The sequence below is a fragment of the Panthera onca genome, chromosome A2 (assembly GCF_046562875.1).
Source record: "Panthera onca isolate mPanOnc1 chromosome A2, mPanOnc1 haplotype 2, whole genome shotgun sequence".
Taxonomy (NCBI): Eukaryota; Metazoa; Chordata; class Mammalia; order Carnivora; family Felidae; genus Panthera; species Panthera onca.
The window spans coordinates 162,854,884-162,874,702 of NC_138340.1; the positions used below are offsets into that span (position 1 = coordinate 162,854,884).

Below are 19,819 nucleotides of genomic sequence, written 5' to 3' on the forward strand. Positions count from 1 at the left end.
TAGTGCCGGACTTCCAGAACTCTGATGCACATACAAGCTGCTGGGATCCCTGCTGGGCCCCTGGGCAAGTCCCCTTCAAACTGGCTTTGGGTGCCTCCCTCCCATGTGGCCCCATTTCATATATGAAGAACACATACTTTTGCCCCCCTGTTAGTGAAAGTTCTGACTGCGTCCAAGACCTCCACCACCATGTGTACGCTGCTCCCTCCACAGAGCAAAGCAACAACCTTCATGTATCCCATGACCACCAGGCAGCAGAGCCAAACTCCAAAGGACACACAACAAGTCTCTTAATGTACACCGCCCACACCCGTCTGGCAGTATCAAACTCCAGAGGCCGCCTCACTAGGTTTCAGGAGAGAGAGAACCTCCATCTCTCTGGACATGGCACGCAGAGACGACTCCCTGTGGGGCCTCCCTTACATAGTCACACGGTTACACCTGGGCCACCTTCTGCCCTGGGGAGACGATTCTGCCACAGATGAACTCCAAGAATTGACCAATACTAATTTGTCATTGTCCCTATAAATTAAATGTTCTCGTTTAAAAAGTCCTTTCCTCTTGGGATGCCTGGCTGGATCATTTGGAAGAACATGCGACCCTTGATCTCATAGTCATGAGTTGGAGCCCCATGTTGGGTGTAGAGATTACTTAAATGCTAAAACCTAACAGAAAAGGTCCTTTCCTCTTGACCCCTTCAAATATCTATCAAATTAGTTGAAGGACTAAACCTCACAAAACTGGTTCTTGCTTCTTCCTTTGGACATCCTATATGGATCTTCTAGCATATAGCTTTGGACTGCGGGGTATTGGCAATTAGTAAACATTCAACTGATATTAAGGGAGATATTTATGTTACCCCGAACCTTTCATATAGCTTTCTGACCCAGATTTCAAGTTAATACAGGTCATTTACATTGGACCCTAACTTTGACATTTGATATTGAACTTGTCACAAACCTAACTGAACGCTATTGCCCCTGAATCGATCCTTCCCCTGAAAATCTTACCTGTCACCCTGAACTTTCCTGTTTCTAAATATAAGCATGACCATTGTACCCATCACCCACATGGACACATCCTACACATCCTTCACAGTAGACTTCATATGCTAAATCTTTCCTCAGTTCTTCCTCTATAAATCCTAGTGTAAATTCCCCATCATGAGTCGTGACTATCACATATTTCAACAACAGAGATCATGCACACATTAAACGCTGGAAATTCCACAGTCTTCACCACTGAAATAGAACCACATTCAGAGAAAACTGGAATATAAAATACGGTAAGAGAAGTGAGTGAGCAATATTTCGATTGTCAAGTGAAGAGATAATGATTTATTTGATTTACTCGTTTTTTCTCTGGTTATCTCTTACCTTCTGAAATGGAATCTAAGGTTGGGAGAAAAGAAATCAGCTTACATAAGCTGCACATTCAAGTGGCCTGAACACAGGTTAATTGTATTAAGAATGCTTGTACATATCTCTGGGGGAAAATATCTTTTAAACGGTTCTGAAATGAAAAAGGACAGGGTGCGAATACTTTGCTCTCTAATCATACTAGAGTCACTTACAAGGAAGTAGTTTTGAACATAAGAAGTGCATGATGGCAGAGAGTACTTTGGTCTCACTTTGTCATTTGACACATGTTTTCTCATGAGAGGATTTTTTCTTCCGTGTTTTTACTGCATTCTGAATACTTATGATGAATCTTAAAATGAGCGGGTATTTAGAATCTTAAATTTTCCAGACTTAATCTCTAATCCGTCTCCCGAAAAGTCACTGATATGGTAAATACTCTCAGTCATGTTCACAGACAAAACAAAGGACAAATAAAAATTCTAATAATTTGGATTTGGGATGGCTGCAATCCTTGTGAGTGACTGAGAGTCACCCATCTAACTTTGAAGTTTCTCTATTATTTTAGCAAGACAGAAGCTTTCATCTACTTACTGCAAATGTCACAGCAGGGAAGGGTAAGGAGAGATTTTTCTGGTGTCAGGAAACGAGCACTAGAGGGAATGAAAAACCATCAACAACAATAAAGATGCTCTGAAAGAGAACTGGGTACCATAAGATTTTTCAATCAGATTCTCACAGGAAAAAGATAGTCTGGTCTCATTAGGTACTTGGAGAAAGTTTAGAGAAGGGGCCTCTTACACACTGTGGACACAGGGAATTTGGAAACCACAGGGACGTTGATAGTATAGATAAGAAAATTGAGTCCCACCTGAAGGGGTGAACAAAGACTGGAATGCAGAAAAAGAGTTGGGTAGAAAGGCCACCAAGGGAGGAGCTGTGACCTTTGGCGTAGGGTTGCAGCTAGTCAGAGATGGCCCTGCAGAGATAGAGGTGGGGGAATGGACACCCCAGGCTTGCTTTTCTACTTCCACAGGGCCTATGACTTGGACTTCCCATTGGCCAGCCAGGCAGAAGTCAGAGAGCAAGAGATCCCACCGATGTAGTGCAACTAGATCAGCCTCAGGGGGCAAAGAGCTAGGGTGAAGTGTGATTCTGGAGAGGCAAATGAAGACTATGTGGCCCAGATGGGATTTTTCAGATACAAGTGGAGACATTTTAAGTTAGGATGGTCCCTAAAAAAGAAGTGAGAGAAACACAATAAGAGAATCCTGTGACTTTCAGATCTTCATGAACCACAGAACAATCTTTCCAGAGAAACCCGATACCTCCCTAACATACTACTTGTGGCCATGCGGTGCAACGACGCATGTGACCAGTGGTTCAGACACTTAACATGTGCAGGATTTCTGATTTGAATTTTCCTGAGTCTTTGAACTCTATATGCCATTGCCTGATTATGCCAACTTTGTGTGAAGAGGGACAGGTGGCAAGGGGGGGAGCGGTGGGGACTGAGAGCTGGGAAGAGGTTTCATTCTGGTTAGTTCTCGCTGCATAACAAACCATTCTGAAGCTCAGTGGTTAAAACAAAAGCCATCATTTATTTGTTCTCATAAAGCTGCAATTTGGGCAGGACTCAGCGGGAATGGATCATCTTTGCTTTCTGCAACTTCGTCTGAGATGGCGGGGCAGCCGGAGGGCCCGCTTCTGTGTTGCCTCACTTGCATGGCGGGCAAGTTGGTCTGAGTCATAAATGAAAGGTGAGCTGGGAAGTGGGCCAGTGACTTCAGGCCCTCTGCATGGGGGCCTCTCAAGAGGCAGCCTGGGCTTCCTCACAACATGACAGTCAAGTTCCAAGGGCAAGAACCCCAACAGGGCAAGGAAGCATTGTCCACATGTAACCTTAGAGTCACAAGGTGTTGCTTCAACCATCTGCTATTAATTGAAATGGTCCCAGATCTGCCCAGTTCCAAGGTAGAGGACACAGGCCCCGCAACTCAGTGGCAGGAGTAACAGGGTCAGGTTATAGGAAGAATGAGTAGAAGCTACTGTCACAGCTATCTATGGAAACTACAATCTACCACTATGGCAAATCATCGTAAATTCAAAAGAAAAAATGAAATGGTCTTTACTACCAGAACATATGCCATATTTGTGAAAGCACCCTCATAATCCCATTTGAACCATCTCTAAATAATCCCATCTCAGCTTCTTCCCTGATGTTTTTTATTTGTTCAGCATACTTCATCTTTAGCAATTTTATTTTTTCCTCCCGTTCTTCCTGTGATTTATGAGCATATTCCTTTTCTACTAGTTTAATTTCATTATTTAATTGATCGGTGTATATCTTCTTCAGGTCTTCTTCCCGTTGCTTCAGCCTCTTCTCCGTGTCCTCGTAAATGGCATTGGTAAAGTAAGCCCCTCCGTTGCTCTGCACCATCTTCTCTATCAGCTCCACCAGCTCCTGCACTTGAGCTTCCTTCTCGGCCTCTGAGGCTCTGTTGTTGAAGGCACAGTAGCGGTTCCCACACTCGCTGATGATGTTTCTTAGCTTCACATCTGAATGTGCCAAGAAGTCACTCATGCTCTTCTCCTCCTCTTTGCGAGTGAACAACACGATCATGTGCTTCAAGGCTGGCTTCCCAAAGGCAGCCTTGATCAATGCCACGGTCTTCTGCTCTTCAAATGTGTAGCGGCCCACCTGGAGGACCAAGACGATGGCGTGGGGCCCAGGACAGGAGTAGAGGACACACCGGCTGAATTCCCCGCATGTGGTATCCAGCATCTCCTTGTTGTCAAAGAGCCCTGGGGTGTCAACAACAACAAGTTTCCTCCCCTTCCATTCCTTGGATGCTTTTTGACACTTGGGAGTGACAGCATGGGGAGCAATTTTAGACTCAAAGACTCTACTCCCCAGGATGGTGTTGGCCGTTGCGCTCTTCCCACTTCCAGTTTTCCCCACCAGAATAATCCTCAGAGTGTTGTCCTGAGGGTCCGCCATTTCACTACCAGGAGTCTCTGTGGTGTAAAGCAAAGGAAGGAGAAGAAAAAGAGTCAAAGAAGGTAAATGGAAACCATCACCTCGCTCCTATGACCTATGTGTTCCTCCATGAAATCCTGCAGTAGTCTACTATCCATGTTGGTCCCATAAAGACAGAAAGATGAGACAATTCAATCACCATGGAAAAACAACAAAGTAGTTAAACAGTTCCCCTACAAAAGAGTACCAGGTCCACATGGTTTCATGGGGATCTCACTTAACCTTTCTTAAACTATTCCTGATGACTTAAAACAGAAGGAAATCTTTCCAGTTCTTTCTATGACATAAGTATGATATTGATCCCAAAAGCCAACAAAGATTTCACCAATAAATAAAGCTACAGACATGTCTCATTTGCGAATACTAATGCCAAAATCCCAAATAAATTGTCAGACCCTAAAAAGTAATACCCCACAATTAAAGGTGATTTATTTCAGAAATACTAGGGTGGTTCAATATGAGAAAATGGATTCTTAAAACACATTCCATTTAGTAGATTTAAGAAGAAAAATACCTTGATGCAGAACAGACATTTGCCCAAATTCAACACTGTTTTAATAGATACTTCTTTAATGTGATTTTATAGAAATATAAATTTTAAAAAATTTGTCACCAATTTTTTCTCTGCAGCTAAATAGTTGACTATAAATTTCATTTGGATGAATGAAGAAAGGAAATTAGCCTGTACAGTCAAAAAAGAGAAGAACGATGAGGGAGGGCCAGCTCTACCAGATAGTAAAATATTTTAGCCCCTATAATTAAGGCAATAGGACGTGTGTGTAAACAGAGACAGATCAGAAAACAAAAACAGACAATTCAGAAATAGACCAAATTGGTCGACTATATTCATGAGTATCCAGTTCAATTGTATCGTGTTACATTTATCGTCCATAAGGCAGCATCTCACAGCAACGGGAGAAAGGTGGACTAATAACCAGCATTGGGATAACTACAAAACCACACAGAAAAAGACAAAACTGCACCCACATCTTCATGCCATTCACATGCTAAATACGTTAGAAATGTAAACACTAAAAATCAATCCACATAAATACTAGAAGAAACTCAGACAAATCCTTTGTAACCTAGGGGCAGGGCAACCCTTTCTAAGATTTGAAAGATTGTAAGGAAAAGGATTCATACATCTGACTAGGTAAAGATCCAAAAGACAATGGGAGACAAGGAACACCACAGACAATTAAAATACGAATGTCAGACTATATCAAAGAGGGTTAATTCTCCTCTTATACAAAGAATACCTAAAAATAGAGAGACAAATATCCAACAGCTTGATAGAAAATGGAGCAAGAGATATGAATAAACAGTTCAAAGAAAAAAAAGAAATGTCAATGCTCCTCAACTATGTAAAAATATATGAACACTCACGTAAAGTAGAGAAAAATAAATCCAACATAGGAAAAGAAAAAAACTAAATATAACAAATTAAAATTACACTGAGATACTATTTCTCCACTTATGGATTTGGGAAAAATCGAAAAATTTGCTGGTATAATCTATCAATAAAAGTTTAGAGGAAACAAGTTCTCTTCTCTGTGGCTAATGAGAATAGAAAAACAGTCTAAAACCTTCAGAAGAGAAATTAGCAATATCATATAAATTACATATACATTTATTCTTGGATTGTGAGTCCAGTTTTAGGATTTATGCCTGTAGTGGTCAAGGGCAGATCACCCCTAAACCTGCAACTTTGGCATACTGACTATTTCAGATAAAAGTACCTTAAGATACAGCCTGTGTGGGAAGATTACTAAGACCCTAGTCTGTCCCCCTGCAAGCAGGAAACAAATCTCCCGTGTAAAAGGTGCCCTTCCTGTCCCAGGAGGTAAAGAGACACTCTCATGACCAGGGATGGGAGATTTAGAGCCAAGAAGACTGTATAAACAGCCCACTACTTTCTACTAATTTACTACGCCAGCCCAAAGTCTCTTTAGAATTCCTCCCTAACAGATGCTCCCAAAGTTAAGTTTTCCTTGTCTTGTCAATCCCTCACAGATCCATCGTCTCTTTGCCTAAAAAGTATAAAAACTGCCTACCTTGGTCATTTCTCTTGGTTTTAGTTTCATTACTGAGCATCTGTGCACACTGCTTTTTTTTTTCTCTTATTAATCTGCCTCAAGTGAATGTAATTCGTAGGGCAGCTGGAAGACCTTGAAGGGTAGAGGAAGAAGTTCCCCTTCCTTATGTCCCAGAGCTACACTGACAAAAACATAGGAAAAGATTAGGCATATGTTTATTCTCTGTGTCACTATTTGTAATAATTAAAGACCAGAATCTACCAAATGCCCACTAGTAGAGGTCTGATTGAATGAACCAAGGTACATACACACAGCGATGTATTATCCAACTGTAGAAAGGTATAAGAAATACCTCTCTATGCTGTGATTCAGAGATCTCCAGGATATTTCATAAAGCAAAAAAATAAAAGGCAAAGTGAAGAAAATAACATTTACTTTACTGTCATTTCTCTAGTGGGGAGGAACATGAACTGCAGGTACAAAATACAACATATATTTCATGCACATGAAAAAGCAATGGCAGATCATCTGAACCATCACCAAAGAAGTTACTGACAGAGGGATGGGAGGAATAAGGCGGGGGACAGGGTAGAAGCTGGGAACTACTTTGAGTATACTTAGATTTCATAGATTTGTCTTGAAAGCATGTATTTCCATCTTTTAGAGAGTTTGAATTACAGCTCTTTTCCTTTATGAAAGACCTACATGTGTACCTGCTGTTGCTGGCTGACATAAATTCAAAGAGGATTTTTCATTTGTACAAAAAAAAAGCTGAACACGAATACAGTGTTCCGCATTTGTTTCACAGACAGTTGAGCTAACAGAGAGGCCGAGTGGGCCGTTGTCCACGCCAGCTGCCAATCACCTTCCCCGGGAACCTCACACAGGGGTTCACCATCCATCCACCAGAACTGTGAGCCAGATGAGCACGTGGGCTTTCTCTCAATTGAATTTGTGCATCTGTTAACAAGTTGTGTCTAAAAGTATCAGAAACACATAAGGGAGGTTATTTGGGGGAGATCTGGGAATGCGCACCCTTTTTCCATGTACATTGATGGTAATTGCTTCTCTCCTTTATGTCATTTTGTTTCATAAAAGATTTCATAGGAACATTCTGCTTGTGGATAGTGAGGAACATCTGTAAATAGCTTACATAATTATACACCAAAAACTATATTTTCAGATAACTAGTAAAAATCAAAAGCAAATGCAATACATAGTATTTGGTGTAATAGACAAACCACACAAAGAATTGGTCCAAGAAACTTGAAAATGCAGTTGCTTCATTGGCTATTGTCCTAATGGGATAGAGTGTAAGGCCAAATAGGGGGAAAAAACGTCAAGAAAATCTTAAATTGTTTTCAGGAATCCTGTCCTATTCTTAGCTTTTTGTGCACATGTGTAGTTTTGAAGCCCAAGGACAAGCCCAGTGGCAATGAACACTCTTAGTGCCCATACTGTGCCCTTCAAATGCCATTTCCCACCAAACATTAAGAATCTTAGGAGAACGTACCGATTCCAGATCTGGGCCAAGAAACATGCAAGTGGATCCTAGACTATCTAGTCATACTAGTAATCGAGGATTCTATCAAAAACTATTCAGACCGTGGGATGCCTGGCTAGCTCTGTCAATACAGCATGCATCTCTTGATCCCACGTTCATGAGTTCTAGCCCCACATTGGGTGCAGAGATCACTTTCAAAACAAATGTTTGAGGGGAGCCTGGGTGGCTCAGTTGGTTAAGCAGCTGACTTCGGCTTAGGTCATGATCTCACAGTTCATGAGTTCGAGCCCCACGTCAGGCTCTGTGCTGACAGCTCAGAGCCTGGACCCTGTTTCAGATCCTGTGTCTCCCTCTCTCTGAGCCTCCCTTATTCATGCTCGGTCTCTCTCTGTCTCAAAAATAAATAAGTGTTAAAAAAAATTAAAAAAAAAATGTTTGGATCTTACCGAAAGGACTACAGGGCCAACTTGAAGAGGCAAGATGGACAGAGATGGGGTAATTTGAGTATCAATGAGAATAATAATTTCAATGGATTAAAATTCATCAAATATGTTGAAGTTCATGAATTCATAACAATACCAACATTCCGAAAGAAGTGAAGTGTTCTCTTTGGGGTATGCTAGGAAATGAAGTCATCGGTCTGAACATGGACAAAAAAGAATCAAGCATTCCTTTTGTCTTATTAACTACACCTTATGGAAATGAAAGTATGATTCAGGGGAACTTTCTTTTTAAAGGATTATGCCATCCAATCAATGAAGAAAGAATGATAGAATTATAATATTATAATTTGCCACCATTAATGAAACAAAGTTAGTCTAGGCTATCATTACTGTCTGCTACATTACAGAAAGAGACAGAAGAATATATAAGGTGCCTTCTCATGGACGTTTACAACTGCACCTATGAAATATTGCCACCCAAATAACCAGGCAAGCCTTCATATGATCAAGCCTCTCCTTAAATTTAAACTTATACAAAACACGGAAACTGGAAGAACATGTCATATGACGTCTTGAGAATTTAATGAGCAAAAAGTACACTGTCAATTCTCTTGGAAAAAGGACCAACCATTTCTTAACCAAAAACATTTTACAAAAAGAAACTGGAAGGTGAAAACTTATTTATCAAATTAAACTTAAGAGATATGAAAGAATCGAAATTTATGAACCGTATTTGGAGCTGATTTCAGTTTTAAATTCTAGGAGACGATCTGGGAATTGGACTACACCTGGTAATTTTTTTAAAATTCTAATTGCTTTTTGAACTCTGATTATGGTATATTTTAATGACCTTTATCTTCCAGACATACATATGTAAATGATTACTGATGAAGTGATAAAATTTTTAGTATTCTACTAAATTAATAGTTTTTAGTATTCTAATGTTTAAAGTGTATGTATGTATGTATGTATGTATGTATATATTTAATCTCTACACCCAGCATGAGGCTCAAACTCACAACCCTGAGATCAAGAGTCCCATGCTCTTCCCACTGAGCCAGATAGGCGCCCCCACTCTAATTTTTGAAATGAGGAGATTGATGTGGCTCAGAAATGCTGAGAAAGTTGCCCAAGGTCACTGCGCTTATGGGCTTTGGGCAGAGAAGGGATCCAATGCAAATTATGTCTACCGTACCCTCATGCATAACCCTTGCACACTCTGGTCTCTTCTTGGTTCCTTCTCAGGCCCTTGATTCTACATTTCTCTTTACATTGGATCAGAAATAGATCATGGGAGGCCAGGAGAGGTAGATCACTCTCTGTCCAGAAACATGAACTGGTAGCAACCCTGGAATTAGGGAAGGCAACCAAAGGGCTTCACACACATTTGTTTTCTACAGAATAGTTCATTCTCTCCCCATGGCACCCCTTCCTTACCTCCTCTGTTACACTGTCGATCACACCATTTCTCTCTTACATGTTGGAAAGGACACAGCCAGCTGAATTCTAGACTTCTTGTCCCATTTGTGACCTGGGTATCCCGGGGAATTTCATAAAACCACACACACACCATCTGGGATTCAGATTTTCTTTCAGGAAAAGAGAGGGATTGGGACAGACTGGTCTCTAAATTGCCTTCCAGCTCTAAAGACCTGCCTTGAGGACACTAGTTTCCCACTAAGGGAAATGGATGGGGTGTCAGGCACCACTCACTCTGTCATGACAGCAACTGATGGAAGATATGCTGTTCAGCAAGTTTGTCCTGTTAAATAGGAGACATGTGGACATAGGCCACTCTCTTTCCTTAGCCCCACCCTACCTTCTACTGAGACTCCTGTGGCAGCATCCTCATTGCTGGGCTGCTGGTACAGTACCTGCTCCCTTCTACGAGCAGAACCCACACCCATGCACACCCCTATTTCCTGCTGCCCCTCATGGCTCCATTGCTCTCAGGCCAGGCTCACCTTCTTTTGAAGGAGCTGAGTTCCCCATTGTTCTCCAAAGAATCTGTTTGAGCTGCTGCTTTTGCTTTCACTGTGAGGAAAATGTGTTTCACCCTTTAAACCTCTGAGGCAGGAAGCTCAGATTGGGTGGAGCTAGTGAAGGAACTATTTGGCTTTAAAGAGACAGAAATATTGCCCTATACTTGGAGGAGTGCTTGAGTTTTACCAAGGTGTAAGCTTTTTCTCCATGTGCCTGCTCTCACACGAAATTTTCCAAACCTATATTTGTTGTTTGGGGTTATACTGGTGGATCCCAAAGGCCCTTATTACATGACACAAATCATGCACACAGAGCCAGGCATGGTGTTGGATCATCTTCCCTGCATGGAGTGGGTGACTCTGGCGTGATTCTAGGAAGAAGAAACTCAAATAGGTGGCTAGATGTGTCCAAATTTAGAGCCTGAGATACTTCCCAGTGATTCTATCATATGGGTTTTCATGATAGTCTTTCATGAAGGTCTCAAGTTACTCATTAAGAATTTACCAGCCTTCAGGTATAAAGCCAAGAGTCTAAACCATTGGGAGCCAAGAGAAAAAAAAGGAAGATGTGGCCTGGAAAAAGTCTTCCAATGACCATACACCTTCTCTAGTTTTCTTCATATGGTTCTTTCAAACCCCAAAATATGCATGACCTGACAAGAAAAGATGCATCCAGGGAGGAGATCAAACTTTCCCCTACAACCTTCCTACTTTCCTCTACCCCAGACCCAGGCACTGGTAGATTTTCCCAGATTTAGCCAGTGCATCCATTCCAACCTGCTCTGGAAACTTTGAGATGATAGGCAGATGGTCAAACCTCTCATGGTTGACCAGCTATTCCAGTTGTCTGTTGCATCATCATAAAATTATAATGTTTTTGATTATATATTTCTGTTCACTACATTGAGACATGGGATTAGTTGATGTTCACACTTGAAGGTGAGTACTAAGAGAACTAAATATGGCAGGAAGTAGTGGCCAATGGGGTGGCAACCCATGGAGGGAAGCAGCCAGATTTGGAAATTATTGTATTAATACTATATTATTGGTCCATATCATTAGACCAGTTATTGGTGCTAATGACTTGGAGGGCCCCAGGTAACTGTTTTCCAACTTGCAATAAAGACACAGACCAGGAGGCACCAGCTATGTAATTTGCAAAGTCTGGCACAAAAGGAATATGCCAGGCCCTTTGTCAAAAACAAACAAAAACAATTAAGAATTTCAAGATGACATCAATAGAACAGTAAACCCTTCTAAGTACAGGGCCCTGTGCAACCACACAGGTCACATACCCATGAACTTGGTCTTGATGAGGCTGAATACATAAAAGTCTAGAGGAGAGCTAGAATCATATTTCCTCCTCAAAATATCTCTACCATTTCCTAGTTTCATTTCAAGCTACATATTCCTTGAGTGAAACTTGTCCTTGGATGTTTTCATGGTCAGCTAATTGCTTCTCCAGGTATTATGCTCAGGTATGCTGTTATGTTCCCTAGAGGGAACAGGAGACTAGTTGACACAGAATCCATGGATGCCACAAGAAATCAGATGTGAGTCTCAAATGGTAACAGCCTTGTGATCATTGGTCAAAAAGGAGCATGTGGCCCCCATCAGTCCCATCCTGAGCCCTAAGTTAGGAGTGATCTCCTTCTACAAGATTCTGGATAGAAGCAGTGTAGCCCCATATCTGTCTTGTTCAATTAGCCACGCTCCTGATCATTGAGGGCTTCCTTCCACTTGCACCTATGCTGTGAGCCACAGGCCTCTCCACCGCTTGTCTCCAACTGCAACCCCGGAAACAGAACTTTCCACCCAGGATCTTGCTCCTTCCACATAGTCAGAAGCAGAATGATAAATGTGGACAAAGCCACAGCTTCCTTTTTTATGTTTTCCTTTCATTCTTTACATTTCACACACACACAGAAATGTGGATATAATGAATTTTCAAAAGGTGTGGGGTCATTAAGAGACATTCTTTGAATTCTATAGGAGTCTTCTTGTGGGGCTCGGTGTTTTCTGCTGCTCAGATCTAGATAATCTCACAGCTCAACTTATTAAAATAGTGCAGAAATAATAACAGTAGTTTAAAAGAATTGTTCCCCCATTGTCCTGTTTCTTCTACATATCGTCTTTGTAACCTTGGTGGATCCGTCTCCTATTGCCTCCATAACAAATTCCCAAAACATTAGTAGCTGAAAACAATATACACTTCATCTTCTACAGTTATGGAGGATAAGAGCATGGAATTAGTCTTATGGAGATAAAACCAAGGTCCTGCAGAGCTGGTTCTTTCTGGAGGCTCCAGGAGAGAATCCATCCCTTGCCTCTTACATCTTCTAGAAGCTGCCAGCTGACCTGGGCTTGTGGCCACATCACACCAATCTCTGCTGCCTTCATCACATTGCCTTCTTGCCTCTCCTTAGAAGGACCTTTCTGATTACATCGGGGGCCCACCCAGGTAATCTGGAATAATCTCCCCATCTAAAAGTCATTAACTTAATCACACCTGCAAAGATGCTTATGGAATAAGGTAACATTCACAGGCTCTGGGGATTAGAGTGTGGCCTCTCTGCAACTCACTTTTCTAATCTTTAAAATGGAATACTTACTTCAGACGGTCAAGGTGAAACCAGATAAATTTGTACACATGAAGTGGTACTCAAACCATAGTGATCAATAGATATTAGTTAGAAGTAGTAATAGAACCTTCTATGCTAGTCTCATAGATTACCCTTCTAAGGCTCACTTACACATCAGAGATGCTGTCTTAATCAGCTTGCACAAACATAATACCACAGCCTGGGAGCAGAAACAACAGGAATTCATTTCTCACAGTTCTGGAGACTGGGCAGCCCAAGCCCAATGTGCCAGCCAACTTGTTTCCCTGGGGAGGGCTCACTTCCTGATTTGTGGATGGCGCCATCTCACTGTGTCCATACATGATGGAGCGAGGAAGCAACTCTCTGCTATCTCTTCTTACAAGGGCACTAATCCCGTCAAGAGGGCCCCAGATTCATGAACTCATGGAAACCCACTTACCTTATCCCCAAATACCATCATGTTGAGGGTTAGGGATTCTGGAGCCTTCTCTCCTGGTGCCAAATAAAACTAGTCACTTCTCCTTTGTAACAATCTCTTTTAAGTGGATATCACTCAAGGTTTCCTGGTTTCTCCCCACTCACTCCACCCCCAAAGGGCACTGCATGAAAAGGAAGACTCAGCACTTCCACAGCCTGTCTACCAGGATAAGGGATCTGGATTATCTATACCCCTGCACTCACATGTCTTTAATGAAATGGTCTTCTGGCTCCACGGATGTGCAAGAAGAACTGCCTCTTACACGATAATGGCAGCCATGTCACAAAAGAGATATAGGTGTTAGGTGTGACAGTGCACTTGGGGCTGAATCCCTCAAAGGAAACATTGACCAAACCCTCATGAAATAAAGACCATGCCCCCCAAAGAGCCTTTTACTGTCTTCCACGATGTTATATTCGGTTATGAACCACAACCTTTCAGTCCTTCTCTCAAACAGGTCTCTGCTTCCTCCGAAGGCTTCTCTGAAGATCTGCCAAAAGTGACCAATCAGAATTTGTGTCTTCACCAGAGGGTCACAGTCTTGGAGCTTTAGGGGAAAAACTGTAGGACGTGCTCTGAACTACTGTTGCCTCAAAGAGACTCTTCAGAGCAGGTTTCCCAGATGGCAGTACTGACTCAATGATCAGACTGTGCCAGTGAGCAAAGCCAGGGCTACTGGGACTCTCAGTCTGGAAGCATATCTACCTCATGAAATCAGACGACTGACTCAAGATCCAGCAGATTGAGAAGTAATGACATAGGACTGAGTGAACGGATTCAAGGTGTGCCATTGTGGTTATTTGTTTGGAATATTGATGGCATTCTGTTTGATGTTCTACTTGTATGGCTATTTGTGGAAACCTTATTTCTTTCTCCTTAAACGAATTAGTAGACTGTGTATTTGTAAACCCACAACAACTGTCTTTAAATATTACCTCATCTTCACCTACCCTCAAAATTGAGAAACAAATGCTTCTACTGAGTTTCATTCACTTTCATGATGATAGAACCATTTGCATAGGTTTAATAAAAATCTGTCCTCTTGTTTACAAAGATACCATTGGAAAAATCGATTCTGCAGCAAGGCCATATGTACAGTATGATATCTGAGAGTGACTGTTGTTTAATCAAAGACCATCAGACCACTGCTAAGGAGCAATTGTTGGTGTTACATGTGGAGCTAATGTCTCCAAAACCTTCATAAGAAAACTAATATGATGTCTAGCTTCCAGGATCCCAATCTCTGGGAGTAAGGAAGTCCAGTCCCAGGTAGTCCAGAAACCCAGGCAAATTTTGGAGACCTCAGGAAGAGAGAAATTCACTGAGATTTATGGGTACAGCATGCAAAGTTTACTGGAGAAAGTGTTTGGGCCTTGGTTTCCTACTCCTAGGATAGAAGAATGGCAGGGGCTTTGAAAAGTCTGATTCAAAATTCATGTTGAAATTTTCCAAAGGAAGCTTATGCTTTGGAATTGATACTTGCTTAATATGATTAGGCTCTAGAGTTCCCGAGCAAACTCAAGGAGGCTTTTCCAGTTAATTAAGATTCTTGCTGCATCTGTATAAATAATCAGGCCATGCATAGTAAAAACAATCTTCTAGGATCAACAATACTTGTTGGAGACTGTTTATGATCACAAAGTAGAGAACGCTATGAAAATGATCCAAAACTTAGAAATAGGCAAGAGAGATTACAGGAGTGTTCTATTCTGTGTGGTGCTGTGCTTGATGATCCGCTGTGATATTTTACAACACTTTAAGGACAGAGAGAATTTTTGCACATCTCTGCCTTGGAGATACTCAGCGAATTTTCTGTCTGGTGGAATATGCAACTCAAAAATTACATGTTACTACTCTCTTGAACACATCAACCCTTGATTTCAAATGAACTTTGTGTTTCTGTTTGTTTATGTTTTTTGTTTTATTCTTTGCTTATTTGCTTGTTTTTAACTAGGTTTCACACCCAGCATGGAGCCCAAACTCAAGACCCTAAGGTCAAGACCTGAACTGAGATCATGAGTCAGACGCTTAACTGATTGAGCCACCCAAAGGAACTTTGAACCAATTATAGAATCAAACTGGTTCTCTAGTTAAGCCATGAGTTGAGCCAAATCTTTGATGTGTTTATACTTACCCAGGAGTCATGAGTTTGCTTTTTTTGAAAACTGCAGATAAAAAGAGAGGGAGAAATAACATGATCCAAGCCTTGGAGGTGGAAATAACACTGGACACAGGCAGAGAACAGCTAACCATTTGGAGTGCAGGAATCATTACCAGCCTTTACTGAGGGCCTACTGCGTCCCAGGCACTGACCTCCATATCATTATCACCTTCGTTTCTTACAAAAGTATAAAATGGATATTAACGGGAACAATCATATCTAGAAAAATCTCATTCTTGGAAGAGGAGTTGAGACTGATTATAATGACTGTTGAATACCAGGCCAAGGAATGTGGATTCTAAGCCCTAGGCAGTAGATTTCCAAGAAGCAGAGACCTAAGAAAACTATCCCAATGGGCTTAACCTGGTAACTGCAACGAGGACTGGAGAGGAAGAGATCAGGGGTACTGTACCCTCACACTGCACACACTGTCCCTCTCTTACCATATTGTAGGTTGAATTGTGTCCTTCTAAAGAAGGGCTAACCTCTGGTACCTGAGAATGTGACCTTCTTTGGAGCACGGTCTCTGTGATGTCATGTCTTTAAGTTAAGGTTGAGCCCTACTCCAATGCCTGGAATTGTTTCATTCAGAGTGAGGGAAGTTTACACAGAGATACACACAGAGAACACTGTGTGACAAAAGAGGCAGAGATTGGAGTGAAGCACCTAGAAGGCAAAGAACAAAGCACGACAGCCAGCACCAGAAGCTAAGACACAGCAAAGAAGGATCCTTCCCCAGAGACTTCATGGAGAGTATGGCCCTGGGAACGTCTTGGTTTGGCACTTGTAGCCTGTGCCAGTGAGACAGTAGCCATAACAATGAGACAGTAAGTTTCTGCTCTTTAAGCAACAGTTTGTGGTCATTTGTTACAGCAGCTCCTGGGGGAACTAATATAGATTTTAAGGCCAAGAAGCAGGGTCCTGCTCTGGTAATTACTTAAAATGTAGGAGTCATTTCAAAATTGAGTAATGCATGGAGGCTCGAAGAATTCTGAGGTACTTGATAAAAAAAGGCTTAGATTGCCCTTAGAGGATGTCGGTGGTAGGATGAACATCAAGGTCACTTTCTGGTGAGGTCCCAGAGAGAGGTGGGGACCACGCTGCTGGACATTGGAGGGACGATGGCACTTGCTATAAATGGAAGGGGGCAGGGGGCAGGGGGCAGGGAGGCAGGCTAAACTGAGGTGGGCTGCTGGATGGAGAGTAGACCATGTAAGTGATGAACTTGAATATTTAGCTGAGGAGAATTCCGAGAACAGTGTGGAAGGTGTGGCCTGGTTTCTCCTTGCTGCTTCTAATGAAATGCGTGAGGAAAGAGAGTGGTGGCTTATCGCCAGCCAAAGAGCACCAAGATGGCCAGCTGCCAGCAGAGCCCAGGAAGAAGCAAGCAACGTCCTCCCCTCAAGGCTTCAGAGAGCGCACGCCTCTGCGGGCATCTTGACTTTGGACTCCAAGAGCTACCACACAATCCATGTCTCAGCTTTTTCAACTGGAGTTTGGACGACCTGTCGTGCAGTGCTAGGCATCCAGTATGTCCCCTCCACCTTGCCCCTACCTGCTTTCTTGTCCCATCCTCTGAGAAACCCAAAGGTCTCCCCTTCTGTGGCACGGTGTGAACAGGGCAAATCTTCTAGACTACGTTCTTCCTCATTCCCGCCACATTTCTGGCCCAGATAGACCCCAGGTCTCCCTGATGAGAGAGAGCTTGGGGCTTTCTCAGAATTTAGATTTCAGTCCTCTAAAGAATTTTCTTTTTGGAAACAATTATACAACACCAAAACAAAAACTAACAATTGTTTCTTTTAAAGAGACACCAGGAATTTAAGGCCTGGGAGTGCGGTTAAGGCCTCCTGAACTCTTAAGGCAAACAGGCAGACTGTCAGGGCGCCACGAGCTGGGGGGTCACAGGTAAAAGCAGACCCCAGTCCCAGCAGCAAGAATCAATTCCTCACTCTTACAGAATACCAACACCGCACAAAAGGACTATTTTGTCTTAATCAGCAAAAATGTCTCCTTAATATATGAAAATCAGTCAGAGGAAAAGTGTGTGGGCCTGATTCTGCCTCGATCAAGATCTATGGCTTGGAGAAAACCCAAACACAAACAGACCCCACAAAACCGCAATCCCCATGTGCCCCAGTATCTTTATGGATAAGAAGTCCCAGATTGTCTCAGTCAATGCCTCCTACAGAACAGCATCATGCGAGACTATCTGGGCCTCTCCCAGTGAGGACGAATCCCAAGACTCTGCGCCCCTCCCCCCCGGCATGATTCATGAGCCTGGGCCCACTTACCCACACAACTTCTCAGGTGTTGGTTGGCTGTAGGTATAAATCTCCAGGTGGAACAGGGGCCTGTGGCCCCCAAAGGGAGACCCTGAGGAGGGCCCAGTCCCAAGACTCCCGGCTGGAGGACCCAGGTGTGAATACGAGTATGGACCTTCTTTCCCCAGGGCTTTGGTGTCCCTGGGCCATCAGAGTAATGGACACTTACAGATGGTTATGGACATCACCTTTATTTACCAGCCAGCACCAACAGCCATGAACACAAGAAGCAAAGGCACAGGCATGTTTCACCCCGAGTTCTCTGCTACTCTCCACACACACAGCATCCTTCCTCACTCATCCGCCTAGACTTTCCAGTCCCATTCCTCCAAACCCCACAGCCTTTGCTTGGATGGCCCCTGGATTCTTAGCCATTCCTCGGTACCAATGGTGGAAGAGGCGGCTTGGGAGAATGGGGGTCAGGGAAAGAACTCACAGGCTGCCAGGACCAGCTGACAGCATTCAGTGATCTGCCCTCTCTGGGATTTACAACAAAGTTGGCACGGTTTCTGCTGTTACCTTCATTTCTTTCTTTGGGTTTCAACTTGACATCTTTTACTGCTTCACTCATATCTTTGTGGAGTGTCTCGAGTGCTTTATTACAAATGATAAACACGGTAAGTAAATCTTTAACGAGGGATAAAGGAAAGACTGTTATATTTATGGCACCATATCACAGCACAGTTTTTTCTGTTATTGTTTCCCACAGTCCCTTGCATTTTCAAGAAATGGGCAACAGGGTGATTTCTCGTAAATTCACTCATGCACAGAAAAACATACATCTTACTTCAACCCCAGCAATTTCCTGCCTCACCTCTCCCGGGTCTGTCTTCCTCATCAGGCCACAAAGGCAAGGTCACAGGTTCATGTCTTCTCATTTGTGGCTGCTCATGTGCTCAAAAGGGACTGGGGCAGGAAGGCAGGGCCAAGGAGGAACCCCACCATGGAGATCTCACTGGCCTCTGCACAGGATACTTTTCCCATCTCTCCCCAGGCTGGTGCTGGCCTGAGGATGAGGTGGACATCTTCCTGGGGATCTCCAACCAGGACCCATTCAAAGCAAGCACAGCAGCTAGATCTTTTGACCCTGACGTGGGCTGAACAAGTCAGTTCTGCTCTTTATTAGAACAGGTGCACACGGATGCTGCTATCTTCCAAAATTTTGACCAATTTTTCTACTGGTTGTTTGTTCATTGAATGATTGATTGATTGATTGATTGATTAAAGTTTATTTATTAATTTTGAGAGAGAGAGAGTGAGGAGGGGAGGGACAGATAAAGAGGGAGAGAGAGCATCCCAAGCACACTCCCTGCCAGCACAGAGCCCGACACAGGGCTTGAACTCACAAACAGTGAGATCATGACCTGGACTGAAACCAGGAGTCAGATGCTCAAGCAAATGAGCCACCCAGGTCCTCCCAACTTTTAAAAAATTTTTCGCTCAAAACATAAATAACTAACAAACAACCGAGCAGCCTTATTATTTTGACTATTATTTATTTATCAGGAAGATATAGAACGTGAAAGTTGCACTGAAATGACTCATGTCCAAGCTGTGAAAGAATATAAACGACTCTTTGGAAATACAGGGAGAGGCCAGCGTCTCTCTCACCCTCTGCAAGTTCACCATATCTGTAATTAGTAGGACAGCGGGACTCCGTTTAAAGACGGCTGTCTGTAAGACGGTGGTAACTGCTGCCTGACTCCCTTTTGACGCTGTTTCGTTTAACTATAATAAGACACCACAAGGGGAAGGCAAAACGAGGCAAACTCCAGGCAGCCAGCAGGAAGGAAGAAGGGGAGTGTTGGCAATGTGGCCAGAGTTTGACCCAAAACTAGGACAGGCTTCCATATGCCCTGGAGGAACCCTACAGACCTAGTACTGGTGGGA

General features: G+C 42.8%; 1 protein-coding gene across 5 annotated transcripts; it reads right to left on the bottom strand.

Annotated features, from left to right (window-relative positions):
- Window positions 1–2,941: 2,941 nt before the first annotated feature.
- LOC132677123 (GTPase IMAP family member 7-like) lies at window positions 2,942–13,563 on the bottom strand. Of its 5 annotated transcripts, none has more exons than XM_078437849.2 (2): window positions 13,406–13,563; window positions 2,942–4,376 (listed from the first exon to the last, which is right to left on the bottom strand). In XM_078437849.2, exon 2 carries the CDS (start codon window positions 4,357–4,359, stop codon window positions 3,490–3,492), a length of 870 nt encoding a protein of 289 aa, XP_078293975.1. In that variant the 5' UTR covers window positions 4,360–4,376; window positions 13,406–13,563; the 3' UTR covers window positions 2,942–3,489. The 5 variants fall into 5 exon arrangements, with proteins under 5 accessions (XP_078293975.1, XP_078293969.1, XP_081651210.1 ...); XM_078437843.2 differs by lacking the exon at window positions 13,406–13,563 and adding an exon at window positions 10,346–10,444; XM_081795084.1 differs by lacking the exon at window positions 13,406–13,563 and adding an exon at window positions 10,201–10,303.
- Window positions 13,564–19,819: the final 6,256 nt, after the last annotated feature.